The sequence below is a fragment of the Xenopus tropicalis genome, chromosome 1, assembly GCF_000004195.4.
Source record: "Xenopus tropicalis strain Nigerian chromosome 1, UCB_Xtro_10.0, whole genome shotgun sequence".
NCBI classification, from domain to species: Eukaryota; Metazoa; Chordata; class Amphibia; order Anura; family Pipidae; genus Xenopus; species Xenopus tropicalis.
This window is the reverse complement of record NC_030677.2, coordinates 201,262,523-201,284,915: the sequence shown is the minus strand read 5'-3', so window position 1 is coordinate 201,284,915 and position 22,393 is coordinate 201,262,523. Positions and strand designations below refer to the sequence as shown.

The 22,393-nt window shown below is 43.1% G+C and overlaps 1 protein-coding gene across 1 annotated transcript in view; it reads right to left on the bottom strand.

Annotated features, from left to right (window-relative positions):
* The window catches only part of ccbe1 (collagen and calcium binding EGF domains 1), a 188,185-nt gene that overhangs the window by 4,787 nt on the left and 161,005 nt on the right, over positions 1-22,393 (bottom strand). The window contains exons 5-10 of the mRNA XM_002936675.5: positions 17,766-17,903; positions 16,411-16,514; positions 12,551-12,671; positions 4,831-4,970; positions 4,634-4,669; positions 2,234-2,269 (exon numbers count right to left, since the gene is read on the bottom strand). Coding sequence (XP_002936721.3) covers positions 2,234-2,269; positions 4,634-4,669; positions 4,831-4,970; positions 12,551-12,671; positions 16,411-16,514; positions 17,766-17,903 — 575 coding nt within the window. The remainder of the gene's footprint in view (positions 1-2,233; positions 2,270-4,633; positions 4,670-4,830; positions 4,971-12,550; positions 12,672-16,410; positions 16,515-17,765; positions 17,904-22,393) is intronic.

Sequence of the window (22,393 nt, the reverse complement as noted above, 5' to 3'; positions counted from 1 at the left end):
ATCAATGTCTACATCATATTAAAAGTGATTTAAAGGTGAACTACCCCTTTAAGCTAACTGATCACAAACACAAATGGATGTAGAACCCCTAACAGAAGTGCCTGTATGGATACTTTTACATCCTAAGCATTTTAGGGTAAAAAAAATACTCCCATTCGCACTTTTGAGCAGTATCCCTGGGAGTCAGTGGGAACCGCAATAGATAGTTGGGAAAAAGTAGTATAGAAAAAGAAACATATATCCCAGAGCCCCCCCCCCTCGCCGCCAGGGTCTGTCCCCCCTATAGTTACACCACTGACATGTAGCTTTTGCTAAAGAACAGATTGCAGGAGCTGCCATAAAGCCAAAGATGTTCTATGCCACAAATGAAATAAAGAGGCTTGCTAAAAACCCATCAATAAATAAGATGCCAATTGGCTAAATGAGTGGGACGTGTAGCATAAGGGCCTCTGCAGTTGTGTAGGTGTAATCAGCTTGTGTCATGGGGAGTCCCTGATGGGCAGAGATAGAGCAATGCACCTACGCTGGGGCTCATCCGCTCAATAGATTCTAAATCCTGTGTAAAACAATCAATATTAAAGTTAAACCTGCAGCCAGTAGCGATGCCCCCCCCCCCCCCATTACATAACAGTTCCCTCTCCCACAGCAGCAGTAGAGCTGTTCCTATTGGGCAAGGAGATACCCAGCAGCCGTTGGGGCAGCTCATTGGCATATCAGTTATGGTGCCAGTTTCTGTTACAGAGAGAGAAATATGCTCATTTGTGCTTTGATTAAGAAACCCGAGGAACGCGCAGGGATAATATTGATGGCGCGCACAACGCTGTGCACTGAAATTGCCAACTATATACTAATCTCTCAACAAGGTAAAAAAGTCAGCAATTCAGGGGTATAAATACCCCCGGTCTGGTCGGTTGGTTTGTGCCGACTCGCCTGGGAGGCAGTTGGTGCTATGCTGTCATGGGGAATGTATTGAAGGTAGATGGGACACAATCCCAGTGCCCCATGTTAGGGGTTGTTGTGCTGCAGCCAAGCACAATGGCCACTATCCATCACCCACTGACACTGATAGTGACATCCCATGCGCTGGGTGAGTGCTCACTCCGCTCACATAGCAGTCACAGCATGGCACCAACAAGAGTTGTGCCCACATTTTTATCCCCCAATCAATAAAATTCTTTCTTTTTCACAATTCTTCTCACCCAGTCATGCAAAGTACAAGCTGCTAGAGCCGTACCACTCACATGTGCTGCTGGGGGCCACTGCAAAAAATACAAAATGAAGACCAATTGCAAATTGTCTCAGAATATCAATGTCTACATCATATTAATAGTGAATTAAAGGTGAACTACCCCTTTAAGCTAACTGATCACAAACACAAATGGATGGAGAACCCCTAACAGAAGTGCCTGTATGACTTTTACATCCTAAGCAATTTAGGGTTAAAAAAAAAACATTCCCACCCGCACTTTTGCGCAGTGTCCCTGGGAGTCAGTGGGAACCGCAAGAGATAGTTGGGAGGTTCATTTTTTACACCAGCAGCGAATCCACTAAGGGGCACATTTACTAACCCACGAACGGGCCGAATGTGTCCGATTGCGTTTTTTTCGTAATGATCGGTAATTTTGTGATTTTTTCGTATTTTTTGCAAAACGTTGCGCCTTTTAAATTTTAACGCTACGAAAAAGGCGCGACTTTGCGCGCAAGTGTTAACGCTACGAAAAAATCGCGACTGCGCAACTTTCGTAATGGCTATGAAAAACTCGCGTTTTTACGCAAAAATCGTAAAGACGCTGAAAAAATCGCAAAAAATACGAAAAAGTCGCAAAATGTTCGTTTCCAATCGGAATTTTTCCAATTCGGATTCGAAATCGTGTCTTAGAAAATCAGCCCCTAAGTGTCACATTAGCTCAGGTCAGTCTCTGTATGGCCCATATTTAGCCTCCCCAAACAAAAAAGTCACGCTCCGCCTATGTTGTGGCTCACAAGTAAAGTAGGTTGGGGGTCTCTGGTGTATACAGACAACTTTATATTGGGGTGTCAAGGCACAGCATTTCTAGAGCGTTTAATGTTACACCAATGTGGGGGGCTACAGGGTAATATAAGAGACTTTAACAGTGGTGACCAATGGCACATCTGAAATTAGCAAATGTCATCAGGAGGATTTCTGAACCTAGTACTTGATAAAAATAACTGGTAAGTCAAGTCAAGTAAATATTTTTAAAGTGAAACTCACCGGAGGTCCTCTTGGTCCTGGAGCACCTCGATCTCCCTAAAAAAGCAATAGATCCTTTATTATTAAAGAAGAAATGCAAGGGTTGATAGGAAACTCTGCTTTTCTCTTTGGAATGATGGACTCCCTTGGCCTCATAACAACAGTGGCAGAAATATATGGCATAAAGTCCCAGAGCTGGATTAGTTATAGCCCCCTCCCTGTAGAAAAGTCCATAATGTAGCTTAGCGTATGGACAAAACCTTGTGGCCATACACCTTCAGATCCGCTCGCTTGGTGATGTCGCCAAGCGAGCGGATCTTCTCCCGATATCCCCCACCTATGGGTGGGCGATATCGGGAGAATCCAGGGCCAAACGATCGAATTATAATGACAGCTATAGGCAAAGTCGGTTTGGGGACCGCATCAACGAGCTGATGCGGTCCCCGATCCAACTAAATTTTTTAACCTGCACGATCGTTATCTGCCCAATTTCAGGCCAGATGTCAGTCGGACAGGCCCCTCGGTAGTGCCCCTACACGGGCCGATTAGCTGCCGAATTGGTCTAAGGGACTGATATCGGCAGCTAGAATCGGCCCGTGTAGGGGCACCTTAAGACGGGGAATTTTCCTGTATTTATCATTCTTTAATTCTTCTTTTTTCTGCGTGAAAAGATGTCAAATAAAAACAGTGAGGTTCCCCGTGAGTTACACCCTGACGCATTTCTCATTAGCTTTTCACACAGGTTGACTGATTTGAAGCAAACTTGGAAGCTTGGCCTATAAAATGTATTTTTCATTCTGGGGAAGTCGGGAGGAGATTCTGGGAATCCTTTTCAGTTTGTTGGGAAAGGGTTTCATAAATGTTTCAAATATTTTACCAGGAAAAATAACGTAAGCTTTGATAAATCTGCCGCTTGATGTAAATCCTTTTTGCAATAAGTTTGGCAGTCGGATCCCACTGTGTTTTCTAAACGATAAAATGGGTAAAGGTCCAAAAAACACAAAGCAAAACGAGGGTAGTTGTGTCAAACCCATGCGATTGTATCCATGAGCATCAGAGATTGGGGGGGGGGGGGGGGGGGGGGCAGATCATTTTTCATGAAAACAACATTTTTTGTACATTTTGCCAAAAATAAATTTGGGAGAACATTGGTGGGGCTAAAGTCCCTTGATCTAAATGAAATTGAGAGAAGGTATTCAGGGCTCATTTACAGCAAGAAAGGCAACACTCCAAGTGCAATAACATCGGCCTTGATCTTCCTTCTTTTGCACTTTGCCTTTCTCTGTTGCCCTATTGCCCCAGGGTAGGGGCAGGGAGTATGGGTGCCTGTTGGCCTAACCAGTAAAATCAGGGCCGGTATTACAGGTTTCCCAGCAATGTAGAAGCTGATAAATTTGTAAAACCCTTAAGTTCAGCCCCTGATCTGTCAGAATATAGTGGAGGCTTTACCCTTTCTCTTCTTTTTTGGCCTTTTGGCATCACCCTATACCTCTGATGTCACAGGCTGCCCACTTTGTCACTGCCCCCCCAGCTGGCCTGGAAATTCTTTCCAAAATGGAAGCAGCCCTATTGATGAGACTCTGGCATGTTATTAATGGGAAGGCTGCACCCAAATTAGGGTTGCCACCTGGACAGCACGCTTTTCGGTAGGCCTGTCTGGGTCAAAACTACCTGCCTGGTTTTCCCAATTTGGAAAACTGTGCAGGATTATCTAAGATTGACACAGCAATTGGCCAATCGTAGTGGAGCGGCACGCCCTACCTCTCTGCCTGGAGAGGTGGCAACCTTAAACTTATCCCTTCAAAGGTACATTGGGTCACTGCGACACTCCAACATCTACTTTTTTATTTAATTATCCAATTAATAAAAGAAAACAAATCAAATATATATATATATACATATGTGTACATTTAGGGTAGGTTGGAGGCTAAAAAATCCTACAAGATAGACCACCCCTTAGTTAAACACCACGGGGGGCTTACAGGTGCTGCTTGCACACGTGCCTCTTTATACCACCTTGTGTCATCTATTAACCGATCCGTATCTGTGTAAAGTGGCTATCACCGGTCTGCCTCGTAACCCACTGCCCTGTAGCAACTACAACAGGCATAGATGCCTCCTTATTGCCAGCTGCCCCCCCCCACATGGAGTCTTCCTGTGCTAGGCCCAACTCTGCCTGCCAGACACGTATATGAGGGGGTGGCAGAGGACGCCGGTGCCCAGTGCAGCCATTCCCCAATACATGAACTCCAATGTGCTCCTCTTGTGCCCCTCAGTGCTCTTGCTCATGAGTTTGGGGGAACAGTAACTAACTCCCCCACTGTTTCAATTATAGGTTTGCCCATAGGATGTATTACATACCTATCTTTGCCCATTCTAGTTACTATAATACCATAAGTACAATACATGCTGTGCCCTTACCTTTGTGCCATCCTTTCCTGGTGCCCCCGGAGGTCCCTGGAGAATAAAAGAATATCATTGATTAAATTGCTGATAACATCAGTTCACCTTCCTAACCCCCCATGACAGTGGCTGCCACATTCTCCCCTTCCAGAGATCAGTTCTTTCCTGACTGCCCATTTGCTAAATTCCTCTAGCACTAAATTTTCAATACTTACAACGGGGCCTCTCCGGCCTTGTTTGAGCTGAGAGATTTCAGGAGACGGTCCGACTGGACCCATGAATCCTCTTGGACCCGGTGGCCCAGGAGGTCCCGGTATCCCAGACTGCCCGGCGCTTCCTTTCGGACCAGGTAATCCTTTAAGCCCAAAGATAAAACACAAAGGACCCTTCAGTTTCATCGAAACAAAGTGGGTAAATGAAAAGCATGTGCCATTCCCGGCCCCATATACAAGTACAATTTATTAGGCTGCTCATGGGAAGGAATGTAGGGTTCCCAGAGACATTAGCTATGTGCCATGGATTCATCCACCAGTATAACACTGACATGTAGAGCGTTTACGAGAGCTTTCCGACATACAAATAGTTTAGGTGCTACTTCTGCAGATCAGTAATATGACTCTTGGTTTGATATATCGCTTTCATTTCTAGTCAAAGCTCAGAATAGAAGAGCTCCGTCAGGCTGGAATTCTTTCTGGGGAATTCTCCATGGGTTCCAGTAAAATGTGGCTTCAGAGACTGGAGATACACAGTGCGGCGATTTGCCCGTCTGTCACAGCCCTTATTGGGGGCAGAACAGTCCTATTGGATTGTTCTGCCCCCAATAAGGGGTAATTATATCTTAGTTGGGATCAAGTACAGATACTGTTTTATTATTACAGAGAAAAGGGAATCATTTAACCATTAAATAAACCCAATAGGGCTGTTCTGCCCCAATAAGGGGTAATTATATCTTAGTTGGGATCAAGTACAGGTACTGTTTTATTATTACAGAGAAAAGGGAATCATTTAACCATTAAATAAACCCAATAGGGCTGTTCTGCCCCCAATAAGGGGTAATTATATCTTAGTTGGGATCAAGTACAGGTACTGTTTTATTATTACAGAGAAAAGGGAATCATTTAACCATTAAATAAACCCAATAGGGCTGTTCTGCCCCAATAAGGGGTAATTATATCTTAGTTGGGATCAAGTACAGGTACTGTTTTATTATTACAGAGAAAAGGGAATCATTTAACCATTAAATAAACCCAATAGGGCTGTTCTGCCCCCAATAAGGGGTAATTATATCTTAGTTGGGATCAAGTACAGGTACTGTTTTATTATTACAGAGAAAAGGGAATCATTTAACCATTAAATAAACCCAATAGGGCTGTTCTGCCCCCAATAAGGGGTAATTATATCTTAGTTGGGATCAAGTACAGGTACTGTTTTATTATTACAGAGAAAAGGGAATCATTTAACCATTAAATAAACCCAATAGGGCTGTTCTGCCCCCAATAAGGGGTAATTATATCTTAGTTGGGATCAAGTACAGGTACTGTTTTATTATTACAGAGAAAAGGGAATCATTTAACCATTAAATAAACCCAATAGGGCTGTTCTGCCCCCAATAAGGGGTAATTATATCTTAGTTGGGATCAAGTACAGGTACTGTTTTATTATTACAGAGAAAAGGGAATCATTTAACCATTAAATAAACCCAATAGGGCTGTTCTGCCCCCAATAAGGGGTAATTATATCTTAGTTGGGATCAAGTACAGGTACTGTTTTATTATTACAGAGAAAAGGGAATCATTTAACCATTAAATAAACCCAATAGGGCTGTTCTGCCCCCAATAAGGGGTAATTATATCTTAGTTGGGATCAAGTACAGGTACTGTTTTATTATTACAGAGAAAAAGGAAATCAGTTTTAAAGATGTGAATTATTTATTTATAATGGAGTCTATGGCAGATGGTCTTCCCGTAATTCAGAACTTTTTGGATAATGGGTTTCTGGATAAGAGGTCCTATACCTGTACAAAAATATAGTAATAACCCCGTCCTGAACATCTGTATTGAATAATGTGCCCACCAGATGGAGAAAGTTGTGAATATCAATCAGGGTCAAAATAAACAGCAACCCCCAGGTACCTGCCATGCTCTGTTACTTCTATACAATGTGATACAGTTCAGGAACCCACCCGCGCAGCTATGAGAAACTATTAGATGTGTAACATTGTCTGGGTGGGGCGCGCAGCATTGCAGAACATTATCTAATATTGATGAGCCTGCCCTGCCCCAGGAACTGCTGGCCAATCCCAGGAATGGGGAGCCTACATACAGCGACAGATCAACTGTAATTACTAAACACGGCATTGCTTCAACTGTTTCCAGATCATTTGTGGAATGTAATCGTGTGCCTTTTATATCTCAGCATAAAGAGGATGGAATTAGTAACAAGCCCTTAAAGGAATACTGTCATGGGAAAACATGTTTTTTTCCAAAACCCATCAGTTAATAGAGCTTCTCCAGCAGAATCCTGCATTGTAATCTGTTTTTCCCATGGGGCTAGCCATATTCTTCATTTCCCAGGGTGCCACAGCCATGTGACCTGTGCTCTGATAAATTTCAGTCACACTTTACTGCTGTGCTGCAAGTTGGAGTGATATCCCCCCTCCCCCCCAGCAGTTAATCAGAAGAACAATGGGAAGGGAGCAAGATAGCAGCTCCCAGTAGGTATCAGAATAGCACTCAATAGTAAGAAATCCAAGTCCGGCTTGGGACTCCTCCAGTTACATGGGAGTAGGAGAAACAATAGGTTAGCTGAAAGCAGTTCTAATGTGTAGCGCTGGCTGAAAGCTCAGACTCAGGCACAATGCACTGAGATGGCGCCTACACAACAATATTACAGCTACAAATACATTTGTTGGATCAAGAATAACATTTTAAATGGCAGAGGGAATTATTTGCTATGTAACAGTGTCATTTAGAAATAAAAAGTACCCCATAAAAATCAAGACAGAAACGCTTTAAAGGGAAAAGGGCAGCATTTATTCATATGTTAGGGACGCTGAACTCCCTGTCCCCAATAATTCTGTTCAGTGTAATACACAATCTGCACACAATCCCCATTCTTCCCTTATATGGCGACAACTGGACGCACAGCCCTGAATAAAGGATTCCTTATCTACCTATAATAGAAACACTGGGGTTTTCTCTGTGTATAAATCTCCTGCTGTGCAGTTAAAAAGAACAGGTTTCCATATTTCATATTGTTGCAATGTCCAGTAGATCGTTTCCACTTCGACAACAACACAGCGCCCGGGACTCAGATGTCTTTTAAAGGGGACATATACCCATACAAAGAATTAAATGTAAAATTGCTTAGATTGTGCTTCTGTGCAATTTACATTAATCAATTTTTCTTTTAGTTGTTATGATATCAGTAGTTTATCAGGAATGTGTAACAGGAGCACCCATTGCTTTTTAGTTCATTCACTGACACTGATGTTTGGTGGAATTGCATGTTAATCAGACTTCTGAAATCCAGACAGGCATAGAAAACACAGTGCAGTCAGACAGGAGGCACCCATAGTGGTAGGAGTGAGAGAACTGAGCAGGGACATGTCAGGAGATGCTTCAGGCATCAGTAAATAATGGTTTTGCTACTCCCTAGAGAGACTGCTCCTTTTACACATCCATTATATTATCACAATGAAATAAAAAAAAAATGTAAATTGTAAAGTTTATGGGTTATATTGGGTGGTTATATGTCCTGTGTCCTTCTTATTCTTAGATTTTACAGAATATTTACAGTATGTTGGTATAGTTGTATGGTTTCTCTTTGTATTGCTCACCCCACAGACTACTAGGCCACCCCCCTTCTGACTGATCATATTATCTACTCCAATGACTTAGTGAGCAGCTCCAGTACTGGGTTTCAGGGCTTTAGCCATGACCTAGCCCAATATAGTTTTAGTACCCGATAACCTACCCTGCTGGGGTTTTATAACACCTTTGACTCTCAGCAGGTATGGGTAACTATTTTAATGTATCCAGAGCTTGAACTGGGGAAGGAAGGAGGAGGAACCAAAATTCACTTGGGATGTCACCAAACGAGTGGATCATTCACTGATATGAGGTGGGCAATATTGCAATAACCCAAATGGTTGGCCCTTGGGCCAGCGATTGGATCATAATTGCGGCTATGTCAGATAGAGGACAGCATTCCACAAGGAAATGAAACCTGCAGATCAACATCTGGCTGATTTTCAGGCTCATATCAGTCAGATATTAATGGTTGTATATATACAGTAGTTTATGTATGATATAGTAAAGATTGGTAAGTATAAGTTGTGTGTGCTGGGTTTACTTGGAAGGGTTGAACTTGATGGGCTCTGGTCTTTTTTCAACTCTATGTAACTATGTAAGATAGGCTCATTGAAGGGACCAATACATGGGCAGATAAGCTACAAATTAAGTCTTAAGGTGCAACTTAAATTTGCCCATTGATGGCCACCTTAACTCTCTGAACCCATTCCAAGGAGTTACGGGGTTAATACTAAAACAAAAAGTGTTGGTGTCTGGGAAAGTTCTCCTTATCACTAAGCAGGGTGACACAGAACCTCTCTAGGACATTCATGGAGTCATAGCGTTCCGCTTATTTATGACCGCATCCAATTGTTCAGTCCACCCAATGTGCAGAACTGAGGCAGAACCTACTGACCCACAGCTCCATTTCACTTCTTGTGTCTCAACCCTTTCTCCTTGTAGATTGTAAGCTCTTTTGGGCAGGGCCCTCTTCACCTCTTGTATCGGTTACTGATTGCTTTATATGTTACTCTATGTCCAATGTATGTAACCCACTTATTGTACAGCGCTGCGGAATATGTTGGCGCTTTATAAATAAATGTTAATGTAATGTAATGTAACTTCTATTAAAATCAGTGTTAATCGTACATATACGCCCAGTTTAGGGCCAATTCATATAATAGGCAACCGTTGTGCCAGGGGCCAATCAGAATACTGGCTGATGAATCTGAAGCACACACAGTCTGTACATATTTTGCCTTTCAGCTTTGCAATTAGGATTCTGCAAATTGCAGCCTAACAAACCCTATTCCCTGGGTCCCAGCCCTCGGTGCTATTGTGCTTAATAGCCCTCATTTTTCTCCGATGAGCGGAGCTGTACACATTTCCTTACACATTTGGTTTTTATTTTTGCTCCTTTATTACTGAGGTTCTTTTTCCATAACGCCATTCATTCCACCATTCGGCTGCATTAGCGGAGCAGCTTATCTTCCCTGAGAATATCTTTGTATCTCTTCCTAATAATGACTCACTCTGGCCTAAGCGGCTCCCCTGTTTATTCATCTTTAGCTGTTTACTGACTTGGCGCTAATAGAGAATTTGTCAGGCCAGGAACCACCTTTTGGCTTGTCATTCACTCCCACATTTGGAAGCCTCTATTTCCATGAGTTGGGGTGGGGGGCTCATACACAATAGATTTATATACATGATAATTGTATTTGGATTGACGCTGTTCCAAACCGATCCATTAAACCTTTACAAGAGAGTTTACAGGTATGAAGATTCCTAGTATTCTGGAATGCAGATTTTAGATATTTCGCCCATTAGTCCTGTGGTATTACCTTTTTTATTCTCTGCCCCTATCCAACTCTCCATGCCCCCATTACTACCTTCCTAATTCTCTTCTCCTTCCTTTATTCTACTTCTGAGTCTCCCCCAGCCTTTATCTCCCCCTCCTCTTTCCTTCTTCTAGTTTCATCTCACATTCATCCTTCATCTGCAACACCATCACTGTCTTCACTGCCCTTACCTTCTTTTTCTTCTCACCCCCTTTACCTTCAACCCTTTCCTTCTGTGTCTCCAACAGCTCCCCTTTCTCTTTTCTGTTGTCTTCTGTCTTCTATCTACTTTTTACTCAACCCTTTGTTTCTCTTTGAAATCTCCTGCTTTCCCTTTCCCTTCCCCTCTGCCTCTCTCCTTGATGCTTTTTCCTACCTTTCCCTACCTACCAGTGTCACAATCAACCAGGTTTTCTCTCTACTTCTTCCTCTTATCTTTCACCTTTGTATTTTCTGTTTCTGCTTCTTCTTTTCATTGGCTCTTTCCTATCCCCAGCCTATAGAGAGAGAGAAGAGCAGTATAAGCACTGGGATGAGCCATATACACACAGTAGGTACATACCTTGAGATGTTTATGAAGAGGTTAATGAAGAGGACAAAGTGAGGGGTATAGGGATACCCCTTATTCTGTCCTAAGCATGCCCTCTTCTCAAGGTATGTACCTACTGTGTATATATGGCTCATCCCAGTGCTTATACTGCTCTTCTCTCTCTCTCTATAGGCTGGAGTTCCAGCTTACTCTGGCCTGGGGCAATCTGCTCACATTGGCACAGAATATATATATGTTATGTGGATCATTTTGTTATGTGCAATTGGCTGTGTTTTTGTTGGGCAGATGGAAACTGGAGGGGGTTGGACCAGGAAAGACTTTTCTGGGGCTGGAGAATTGGTTGGGAGGTGGTGGAAGGAAGGCCGTATGGACAAACACAAGACTTTGCAAACCGGCCTTTGATTTGGTCAGTTTGCTGGAGAGTTGCCAATGGACAGAGGGATGGACTCTGCTGGCTGGAGGGATATGGGTGGGTTTGTGGGATTTGTTTTGGTTATGTTTTGTTCCATGATCTGTGAAATGTTTATGATTTGTTGATTATTTATTGTAAAGTGATTTTATAAATACAAAATTCCTGTACCCCATCTGTTGCCTTCCCTAACCCTTCCACTTCTCTACCGTTAGATATAAACCGAAGAACTGATAATGAAGAGTGTAGAATTTTAGCTGGAAGAAAATCAATTGACCCATGGCAGAAGGACAAAGACCTGGATCAGCTATAAGGTACCATGAAAGTCTTCTGTCCTAGATTATTGTTCTTCTGACAAACATTTAATGCCAAGTAAAGTCATCTGTAAACCTTTCTTTTCCTAAGAAACATTGTGTCTAGCTCTTTTCTGTACTAATGAACTTATTGTCCTATGGATTAGTCTCATGTCACCTGCCCAGTAGAAGCTGCCTGTAGTTCCCTTATAAAAAGCCCAAGCACTGATACAGATAATATTATGATCATATAAAGTTACATGGTATCATGATTATAAATCACAAGCAAATGGTAAGTAATGGAATGGAACGCTAATGGAAGTAATACACTTATTCAGAGGAACAAGCTGCCAGGTCCCCCTGAATTAACAGGAATAGAACATTTTCATTGCTGAAGATGAGGGACATAATAACTGGAGCAAGATATACAGATTTCCCCAATGCAGTTTAAACTTTTGAAGCCAATAAAGCAGTTATATGAGCAAATTTGATACATGGGGCAATTAAACAATGAAATGAAGGGGAACTCCGGCTTCCAAACCAAGTGAAATCTGAATACATACAATTTTTATATGCTGAAATTCAGCGGCAAAACATTTCTTCTCTTTCTGCATCATTTGAAATCCTGGCAGGGGAGGAGGGACTAAAACATTGATGTTACAAATTGTAACAACTTCTCCACAGCTTACAGACATCATGCAGGAACTACATAACCCACAATGCATTGCACTGGGATGTTCCTTTCCTTATTGGCATCACGTGTGCAGGGGATTGTGGGATTGGGAGGAGGCAGGCTGAGGGACAGGCAACTACTGTTACATTTTATTTGAGTCACAAAGTAGCCAGCCAGATCAGCAGGGGAACAGGGGGCGGGGCTTAGGGAACTGTTCCAAACCATATTATTACATTAAAAATCATGAAAAGGCTGCATATTTTTTATTGATGGATATTGTAAAGTTGCTTGAAATTATGTTTAATTTGTTTAATTTTATTTAAGTTGTGTTTGGGTGGAGTTCCCCTTTAAACAAGTGATATTCATTATGTATGTTGTTACCTGGGGGCCCCTGTGCGCCAGGTAAGCCAGGGGGACCCTGTACGTAAGTGGTAGAGGCCAACACCTTCTCAGCAGTTATATGTTTGCTGGATTCCGACACGCTGTTTGGAAGAAACGCAAGCTAAAATAAGGAGACATGGCTGTTAGTGAACAGAACAGAAACACAATGATATAAATCACATAATCCTGAAAGCGCTTACCCCTTAGTGCTTCTGCACTTCACACATGGGGCAGGAGCAGTGCTCCGACACGGGGTGCAGAATACAGCATCGCTTAGCGCAGTCCTGCCCTTAGCAGTGCCCCCCACCCCTCATAAATACAGGGCTGCCAAGTGGAGGTAACTCTGTATTCATTGGGAAAACAAAGGCCTCTGTGCTTCAAAATGGATAGGAAGCAAAGTGCAAGAAAAACATGGAATATTGTGCCTGTTTTTTGCACTTTGCACCCTACCCTGCAGGTAGTAAATAACCCCGTATGTTCCATCCGTACATGGTTAGGGTTGCCACGCGGCTGGTATTTTACTGGCCTAGCTACTAAAACACCTGGCAAGGCCAGGACTGGTATTACAAATTTACTTGCAATGTAGTTGCCCATGAATAGCCTTCAGATAAGCCCCTGACCCACCCACGAATTTTAACTTTTTTCCCCCTAGATCCTCTGCATAACTCGTCCTCCATTGGACCCAGTGTCATAGCCCCACCCCTTTTACATCACAGATGGTAAAAATAATTTAGAAAGATGGCAACCCTATACATGGTACATCATGTGAGGCACAGGGCAGAGAATATTAAGCCTTTATTCTCTGTATTGAAGCTTACATTGGGGCAAATTCTTGTTCCACAGAGGAAACTAAAGCAGTGAGGTAACTGGAATGTGGGGCACGTTGTAGGGTAAGGCCGGAATAGTTATACAATTCAGCAAGAACAGCCGCTATGTTTGTGCATAGCCCCTACAAAAAGAAACCATAAAACTAAGTACAGGTATGGGACCTATTATCCAGAATGCACGGGACCTGGGGCTTTCCGGATAAGGGATCTTTACGTAATTTGGATCTCTGTGGCTTAAGTCTACTAAAAAATCAATTTAAAATCAATTAAACCCAATAGGACTGTTCTGCCCCCAATAAGGGCTAATTATATCTTAGTTGGGATCAAGTACAGGTACTGTTTTATTATTACAGAGAAAAGGGAATCATTTAACCATTAAATAAACCCAATAGGGCTGTTCTGCCCCAATAAGGGGTAATTATATCTTAGTTGGGATCAAGTACAGGTACTGTTTTATTATTACAGAGAAAAGGGAATCATTTAACCATTAAATAAACCCAATAGGGCTGTTCTGCCCCAATAAGGGGTAATTATATCTTAGTTGGGATCAAGTACAGGTACTGTTTTATTATTACAGAGAAAAGGGAATCATTTAACCATTAAATAAACCCAATAGGGCTGTTCTGCCCCCAATAAGGGGTAATTATATTTTAGTTGGGATGGAGTACAAGATAATGTTTTATTATTAGAGAGAAAAAGGAAAACATTTTTAAAAATTAGAATTATTTGCTTATAATGGAGTCTATGGGAGATAGCCTTTCCGTAATTCCGAGCTTTCTGGATAACAGATCCCATACCAGTACAAATTCTCCAAAAATATTTTGGGGTTCAGTATCCCTTATAAAAGACAAAGACAGTTACCTGCTCCTTAATTTGAAGCAATTTGATTGAAAAAAAAATAGATAATTCCATATCATTTCTCTACTCCCAAACCTTTTGGTTCCGTGCGACTCCCGGCTCAATTCACACAGTAGGGAAAGGGACGCTGATATTTAAATGAAGAAATCGTAACATAAGCTGCATCCAAGCAGAAAGCTGTGCCGGCCCGATGGAACCGCTCTGGGGGGATTATTTTGGTTGTTACCTGATTAGCCCTTTGATTGGCTGCCAGATGTAGGAAAGAATATGTTGTCTCTTCTTGATTCCAAAATTGCAAATTGAGAATAAATGGCTTTGGGTTTGCGCAAGTGAATCCTGAGAGCTCATAGCTTTCCCGGGCAGTTCTCATAGCGGTTCAGGCTGTAGTTATTAATGGCCGGCCTGCGGCGCATTCCCTTTATGTGCTGTCTGGGCTTTGGGACATTAATATAGAGATTCCCTGACAGCAGTCTCTCAGTCTGATTTAAACTGTGCGCTAAACGTTTTTAATCACGCGGGTGTCATACAGACCATAAACAGAATGACGGCTCAGAATTTCTATATACTGTTTCCAAGCCCATATTAAGTTCTGGCCAAAGGCAACCAGTCTTTGTCACAGGGCTGTATTAGGGGCAGGGGAGGTTGACAAGCAAGCAGATCTTTCCCCGATATACCCACCTTGAGGTGGCCCCATATACAGGCCAATAAGCGGCAATTTCGGTCTCTTGGCCCTTGTATGGACACCTTAAAAGTGAGGCACCCATTGACTTTAATGCCAGCTGCTAGTTAAGGTGGCCATACACGGGCCGATTGTAGCTGCCGATATCGGTCCATTAGACCATTTCGGCAGCTTATCGGCCCGTGTATGGGCAGGAACGATGGGCCTGCCCGACCGATATCTGGCCTGAAATTGTCCAGATATCAATCGTGCAGATTAAAAGATTTAGTCGGATCGGGCAAATTTAGGCTAATTAGACGGCAATGGGTACAGTCGGTTCGGGGATCGCATCAACAAGCCGATGCAGTCCCCGAACCAACTGCACCCATTGGCGTCGTTATAATTTGATCGTTTGGCCCCAGGGCCAAATTGAATTAGCCTAAATTTGCCCGATATCGCCCACCCGTAGGTTGGGATATCAGGAGAAGATCTGCTCACTTGGCGATCTCGCCAAATGAGCGGATCTTAACGTGTATGGGCACCTTTACTATGCACACCGGGCAGATTTTGGTCCAGAAGCTCAAGGGCTGAGTCTGCTGGGTATGCACAGTGTCAGGCAGCAGCCATTAAAGCCAACTTAATAGGTGATTCAGGGCATCCCTGCATTTTTTTTTTGCATTTTCCACTAGCGAAAAAAAAAAAACAATTGTGACATTCACCTTAGTTATATGAGGCCCCAAATTGTCCAACCAGTTTCCTACAGTGAACTGCAACAGCTCTAAGGGTGAAAACACACTGGGCTACTGGTAGCAGCTAATTTCTCATGACTACTAAGCTCCAAAAAATCCCCTGCCATAGACAATACTGAGAATTGCCTCTGCTAAAACAGAGACAGTTATCAGTAAATGATCATCATTGTCTATTTTAGTGGCCACAACAAGTAGCTGCTACTAGTAGCTCTGTGTGTCTTCACCCTAAAAGACCAAGATTTTAAGCAACCAATTAGAAATAGATGTCATTGGTCTAGTGGTTAAAAATTGCAAAGATCTTAATGGCTGCTACTGGATCAGGGCAAATGTACAACCCAGTAGTACCCAGTGTACTGCCGGACATGTGTTTATTGGTGAAACCAGAAGTAACTGGGTCCTACACCAAACTCTAGCCCCCCTATACTTTATAAATAAAATATTTTCATAAAGCTGCTTATCCATCAGTCTCTCACTGGGTCCCCTATATTTTCTCCCCACCCAGTAGTCACAATGGCTGCTCCTTCCAAGAGACTCACTATAGAGGTTAATATAAAATCTTATTGGGAAATGAACAGGGTCTTCATGGAACCCAGTGAAATTGCATATTTTTATAACTGGGGGACCCAAACATATGTTTAGAATAGGCGAATCCTAAGGCTAATGCAACACAAAGTCGTTCCAGCTAGGTGGTCGAAGTGTTTCATTTCTTCCTCCAATCTGGGGTTTTTTTTCAGCAAATTTAAGGCAAATATGGAAAAAATCAGGTACCTTTTGCTTGAGCTGTAAAACGGTCTGTTTTATTTGGTGGAAATCCTTGCATGTCTCCGAGCAGACCCCGGCCTTCATCACGTTGTTGGATTTCTCGAAATCCCCTTAAAACAAAAGCATTGGGATGTGGAATGGAATTAGCCTTGGGGCAAGGAGGGATTGCTAGGAGGTGTTACTGCTACACGATAGCCGGGGAGCCGTGCAGCCACAACAACTGAAATGCACCACGCACAGCTCTATAGTTACCAATATGGCACAGGGGCACAGAGGGGTATTCTTATATATATTGTATGGAGTTTGTAAGGGTCCAACAAATCACCATGTTTTTCTCCCAGGGTTGCCACTGGCCCGGTATTCGACTGGCATAGCAGGTAAATCCCCAGCCAGGACTGGCACCAGAATTACACATTTACCAACAATGTACTTGCCATAAATCTGTAATGCCCTATAAATCCCTTCTCTGACTCTCTCCATAGGCCCAACTCTACTTCACCTCTAACCCTGCCCAGTCCAACTATTCCCCAGCCATTTTTCCCCTTCCCGCCCCTTACATCATAGCCCTACGCCCAAATGATGTCACATCCTGGCCCCCAATCTGAAGATTGTCCTCTCCCTGTTAGCTGCCATCAGAATGTCCCCACCCTTTATATTCATTGCCCCAATCAGCAGCACATAGGGTCAGTAGGTAGCCCTTCTGCACTGCAGCGCTGGGGTCCTGAGTTCAAGCTCAGCCAGGGCACTATCAACAAGGAGTTTGTATGTTCTCCCCGTGTCTGTATGGGTTCCATCTGGGTACTCCCTCACTCCAAAACCATACTGGCAGGTTAGTTGTCTCTTGATCAAAGTGATGATATGGGGCATGAATGTTTAGGGTTAACAGATTGTAAGCTCCACCGGGACTAATGAGCAATCTCTATAATGTTTTACAGATTACAATCCTGCATTGGGTCAGATACCCACGGAATACCCACAAGTCAGTTGGCTTTTGGTAGGAAAGTCCCAGATCCCCTGACTGTTCAAACAACATGCAGTTAACCTGCCTTGGTATCTGGCTCAAATACAGACTTTTATCCCTCCCTCACCTACCCCAGCTAAAAGATCATTTTTTCCCCTGATCTAGTTGATCCACCTTACGGCCAACAGTGACGTCACTTGCATTTTTGCAGGTCCTGGGTTGGGTTAAAATTGACCAACTTCCAGATAGGGGAGGGTCATAGGGACGGGTAAGTGGATTTGTGAGTCAGAGTCAGGTTGCAGGTCAGTGAGTTTGGTTTGGGCAGGGGTCTGGGCACTATATATTGTACATAATTCATAATAATATCTATAATAATTATATAGAGAGTGTAGTAGGGTACCTTGTGATCCCTTTGTGCAGGTTTTGCCATCCTCCTCCAGGGAATAGCCCTCAGGGCACTCACATCTGTAACTCCCCGGGGTATTGATGCAGATATGGGAGCACACAGTCTCGTTCTTGGAGGCGCACTCGTCGATATCTGCCAATTGGACAGAATACATCATGAGTTAGAATTAAGGGTAAAATGCAAGTTGGCCAGATATTGGCTTGCCTGCCCTGGATTGGAAGGAAAAAAGAAAAAGTGCTGCTGTCTGCCCCTCCGGGGCCCTTACCCATATTTCATTTGCCCCCACTGAAGTAAGTGAATGACCCCCCTTGCACTGCAATAACCGGGTCAGGCCACAATGCGGTCGCTGGCTGATGTGGGCAGAAACCACAGTTCTGGTTTTTTACCAAAGTTGCACAAAGCTGGAAGTGCCGGTTAATCCCCGCTGGGGATCCGGTTACATTGTTTTGCAGCAGATCCAGAGATCTTTTTTATGTTTATGACACTTAGAAGTGAAAGACTTTGCTGTGCAGCCAAACCCAGAACAAGATGGGGGGGAATCACTGACAGGCAGGGGTGCTGCCCTAGAGCATAGCATTTAGCCAGTCCCCCCTATTATTATGTCTGGGGTGCAGGGCATCCCACCCCCCCGTACTTGGCAATGGCGGCAGCGGAAGCCCCATGTAGAAATTCTGCATGTTATTGGCCTTACAGAGGGTTGTACAGAGCAGATGTAGCAGATGAAAAGCAAATCAGGGCTGTTTTTATTGTATTTAGCACAGGGCTTTCCAATATAAATACACAAACAGAGCCGGGGAAGGGTCATGCTGAGACGGAGTTATTCAGGGCACAATCGGTGCTTAATTCAATGTGAATGCTATGGAATAATAAACCCGGAGAGCTATTTAATCCCTTGCATTTGGGCTGCAGCGAGAATATATTGGGGGGGGGGAAGAATTCTGCGCAGCCAGTGTTATTCCTCATTAGATTCTGTTCTAGCAGAGCAGCCTCAGTGTTTAAAGGCAAAGTAAAGCACAACATTGGAGGGGTACAATGGGCTGTAGCTGTGGGATAGTGTGTATAGTAAATGTAAGCTGGTGTCAGGGAAGGGGCTGTAACTGTGGGGCATTGGGTTTAGTTTACTGCCCTGTGAGGCTACAATTTTATTGTTATTGTTACTTTTCATTGCTTATATTTTTACACCAGCCCACCACTACACATATTCACATCTAAAAAGACCCTAGCAACCAATTAGCTACTGAAATAACGAACTGGAAAGATGCTGTACAAAAAATGAAATTAAAAAAAATGAAGACCAATTGCAAATGTCTATAAGGCACTAAAAGTTAATTTAAAGGTGAACAGGACAGAGCCTGCACCCCTTGCAGGTGTAAGGTGCCACAGGGAATTAGCTGTAACTATGGGGATAGTGTTCTAAAAACAACCCCCCTATGGTGTCAGGGGAATGGCCTATAACTTATAGTAAGGCAAGATGATATCAGTGTAATTAGCTGTAATTGTGCAATTGTAGGGTCAGACTGGGCTCAGGGGACGACGTCGGGTGGTGGATCCTGTAGGGGAGTAAGGGAGGCTCTGCGGGGGGGTAGGGGGTGTGGGGGTTTCGGCCAGCGGGGGCACCTGCAGGGCCCCTGGGGCAGCAGCCCTGGTTGGCCCTGCACCCCCCCCAGTCCGACCCTGTGCAATTGTATGAATAGTATAGCAAGATGGTATTAGGGGAAGGTGGAATTAACATGGAATATCATAAAGAGCAAGGCAAGAAGGTATCAGGGGAATGGTGAGTGGGGATATTATATATATACTAAGCCAGATGGTGCAGGGGAAGAAATTGGGGGATAATCTGTGTATTGTACATAAGGTCCTGGGTCAGGGCAGCAATCTAGGGGGAAAGGAGGGGGCTTGGGCTTCTGTCAAAGGGACGTAGTGTGGGCAGATCAGGGACGGGATTGGCTGGTTAGGGGATTGGCTGGTTAGGGGATTGGCTGGTTAGGGGTGGGGCCAGTTAGGCACATGGGTCCCCACAAAGCCTCTCGGAATCCCTGCCTGTGGGTAACACTGGTGTTTCTGTTTTAAATGCCAATATCCCTGTAACCCTTGCAATACTTCAGCAAAGGGAAGAAATCGCCCATGGGTGCGGAGCCTGAGCAGCTACACTATACTAATCATTCCTTGGAAGTTACATTTCCTTTTCTGCCAAATAAGCGAGTCTGCACCTAGCCCTCATCCCATTACTCCCTCTCTCAGGGGAAAGTAAAATATTTATTCCTTTTTATCAGTGGAAAAACTCCAACCTTGATTATTTCCCCCTATTTCCTCATTGTAACCGCATATGTATAAAGCACCAACATATTCCACAGTGCAGTACAATAAATGCGCTATATCCATCTCTGGGAGCAACTGTATCGCTGACTTGAAAAAGCCCAAAAGCCACAAAATTAAACACAGTTTCTTTCTCTCCAAGCACATAAATAACCCCCGAGTTTTGCTGCCACTGATCATAATCCTCAAGGTAAATAATTTCCCGAGCATGACTTTAATAAATATTGCCTTAAACGTCTCCATCTGGTGCGAGCGGTGTCCAACATCAATGAAAGGCAGAACTCCCCGGTGCCCGCAAGATTTACGCCGTGACACGAGAAGCACTTTATAAAGCAGCGAGACCCAACGGGGCTGCCAGGGGATTTTTGACATTTAATGAAATTGTACCATAAAATATGTCACTGAATCCAAGGGAAAGTGAACCAAAAGGATGCGGCGTTACAGCCAAACAGATAAATCTCTGCCGGGAACCTATGAACCCTCAGTGTGATGAATAAAACACAATTATATAAATAGCAAAACTATTAGCAAATAAGAGAAACGCTCAGCGTGCCGTGGGTTATATTAGTGCCAGTGTGCCAACTCCTGTCATATCATCCTAAGCCCATTGGAATAAATACAGTTATATTTTTATTCTCTTTCTGCATTCGGCTTCTTCTCTGAACTGTACTTGAAGTACAAAAATGCTATTCATTGTTAGCAGAGAATCCTATTCCAGGTACTGTTTTATTATTATAGAGAAAAGGGAATCATTTAACCATGAAATAAACCCAATAGGGCTGTTCTGCCCCAATAAGGGGTAATTATATCTTAGTTGGGATCAAGTACAGGTACTGTTTTATTATTACAGAGAAAAGGGAATCATTTAACCATGAAATAAACCCAATAGGGCTGTTCTGCCCCCAATAAGGGGTAATTATATCTTAGTTGGGATCAAGTACAGGTACTGTTTTATTATTACAGAGAAAAGGGAATCATTTAACCATGAAATAAACCCAATAGGGCTGTTCTGCCCCCAATAAGGGGTAATTATATCTTAGTTGGGATCAAGTACAGGTACTGTTTTATTATTACAGAGAAAAGGGAATCATTTAACCATTAAATAAACCCAATAGGGCTGTTCTGCCCCAATAAGGGGTAATTATATCTTAGTTGGGATCAAGTACAGGTACTGTTTTATTATTACAGAGAAAAGGGAATCATTTAACCATTAAATAAACCCAATAGGGCTGTTCTGCCCCAATCAGGGGTAATTATATCTTAGTTGGGATCAAGTACAGGTACTGTTTTATTATTACAGAGAAAAAGGGAATCATTTAACTATTAAATAAACCCAATAGGGCTGTTCTGCCCCCAATAAGGGGTAATTATATCTTAGTTGGGATCAAGTACAGGTACTGTTTTATTATTACAGAGAAAAGGGAAATATGATTTCAAAATTAGAATTATTTGCTTATAATGGAGTCTAAGGGAGATGGCCTTCCCATAATTCTGAGCTTTCTGGATAATGGGTTCCCGGATAACTATACCTGTACATGAATGGGAACTCCCCAGTCACTTTCTTCTCATATTTGATGCAGAATCACTAAGCTGCCAGAATGCCGACTATTCTAGGAGAGCTTATTAAGCTCCAGCTGCCCTATGACAGTAATGTGCTAATATATACTGTGATAATGAGCGGACTCAGAACTGTATATTGTTCCTACAGTAATGTAAGTACCAGACGTTGCTAAGGGCAAATAAATGAGGCAGCAGCTCCCTATAAAGGTGAAATGAGGATGAAACGTGAGAATCCTGGCACCGGCCCATCTCCCTGTCTGCACTGTCATGTTTGGCGAGTGGCGCCGAGCTGCGCTTATTTCTCTCACACTTTGTCCAGTTCAGCCTCAGCCCCTTCTCTCCATACAGGCGGGGGGATAGGGAGAAACCCCCAATATCTCTCCCTTACTTGTACATCCTATGGCTCTGTGCAGCCTCCTCTGCTAATACGGCCTCTAGCCACATCCACTGGCAAATGCAGGAAGGTTTGGGGTATTTGTTATTGCTAAGTACCAGCAACAGGTCAGGATCCTCAGTTAACTGACCAGTTAACAACGAGTGAGAGGTAAAAACATGACTAAGGGGCAGATTTATCAAAATGTGAGTTTAGATCTTAATACATAAAAACTCACTCACACTCTATTCATTCCTATGGGATTTTTAGAAGCGTATTTATCAAATGGTCCTAACATTCACCCATTTGATAAATACACTTCTAAAAATCCCATAGGAATGACCAGAACATGGATGGGTTTTTATGTATTAAG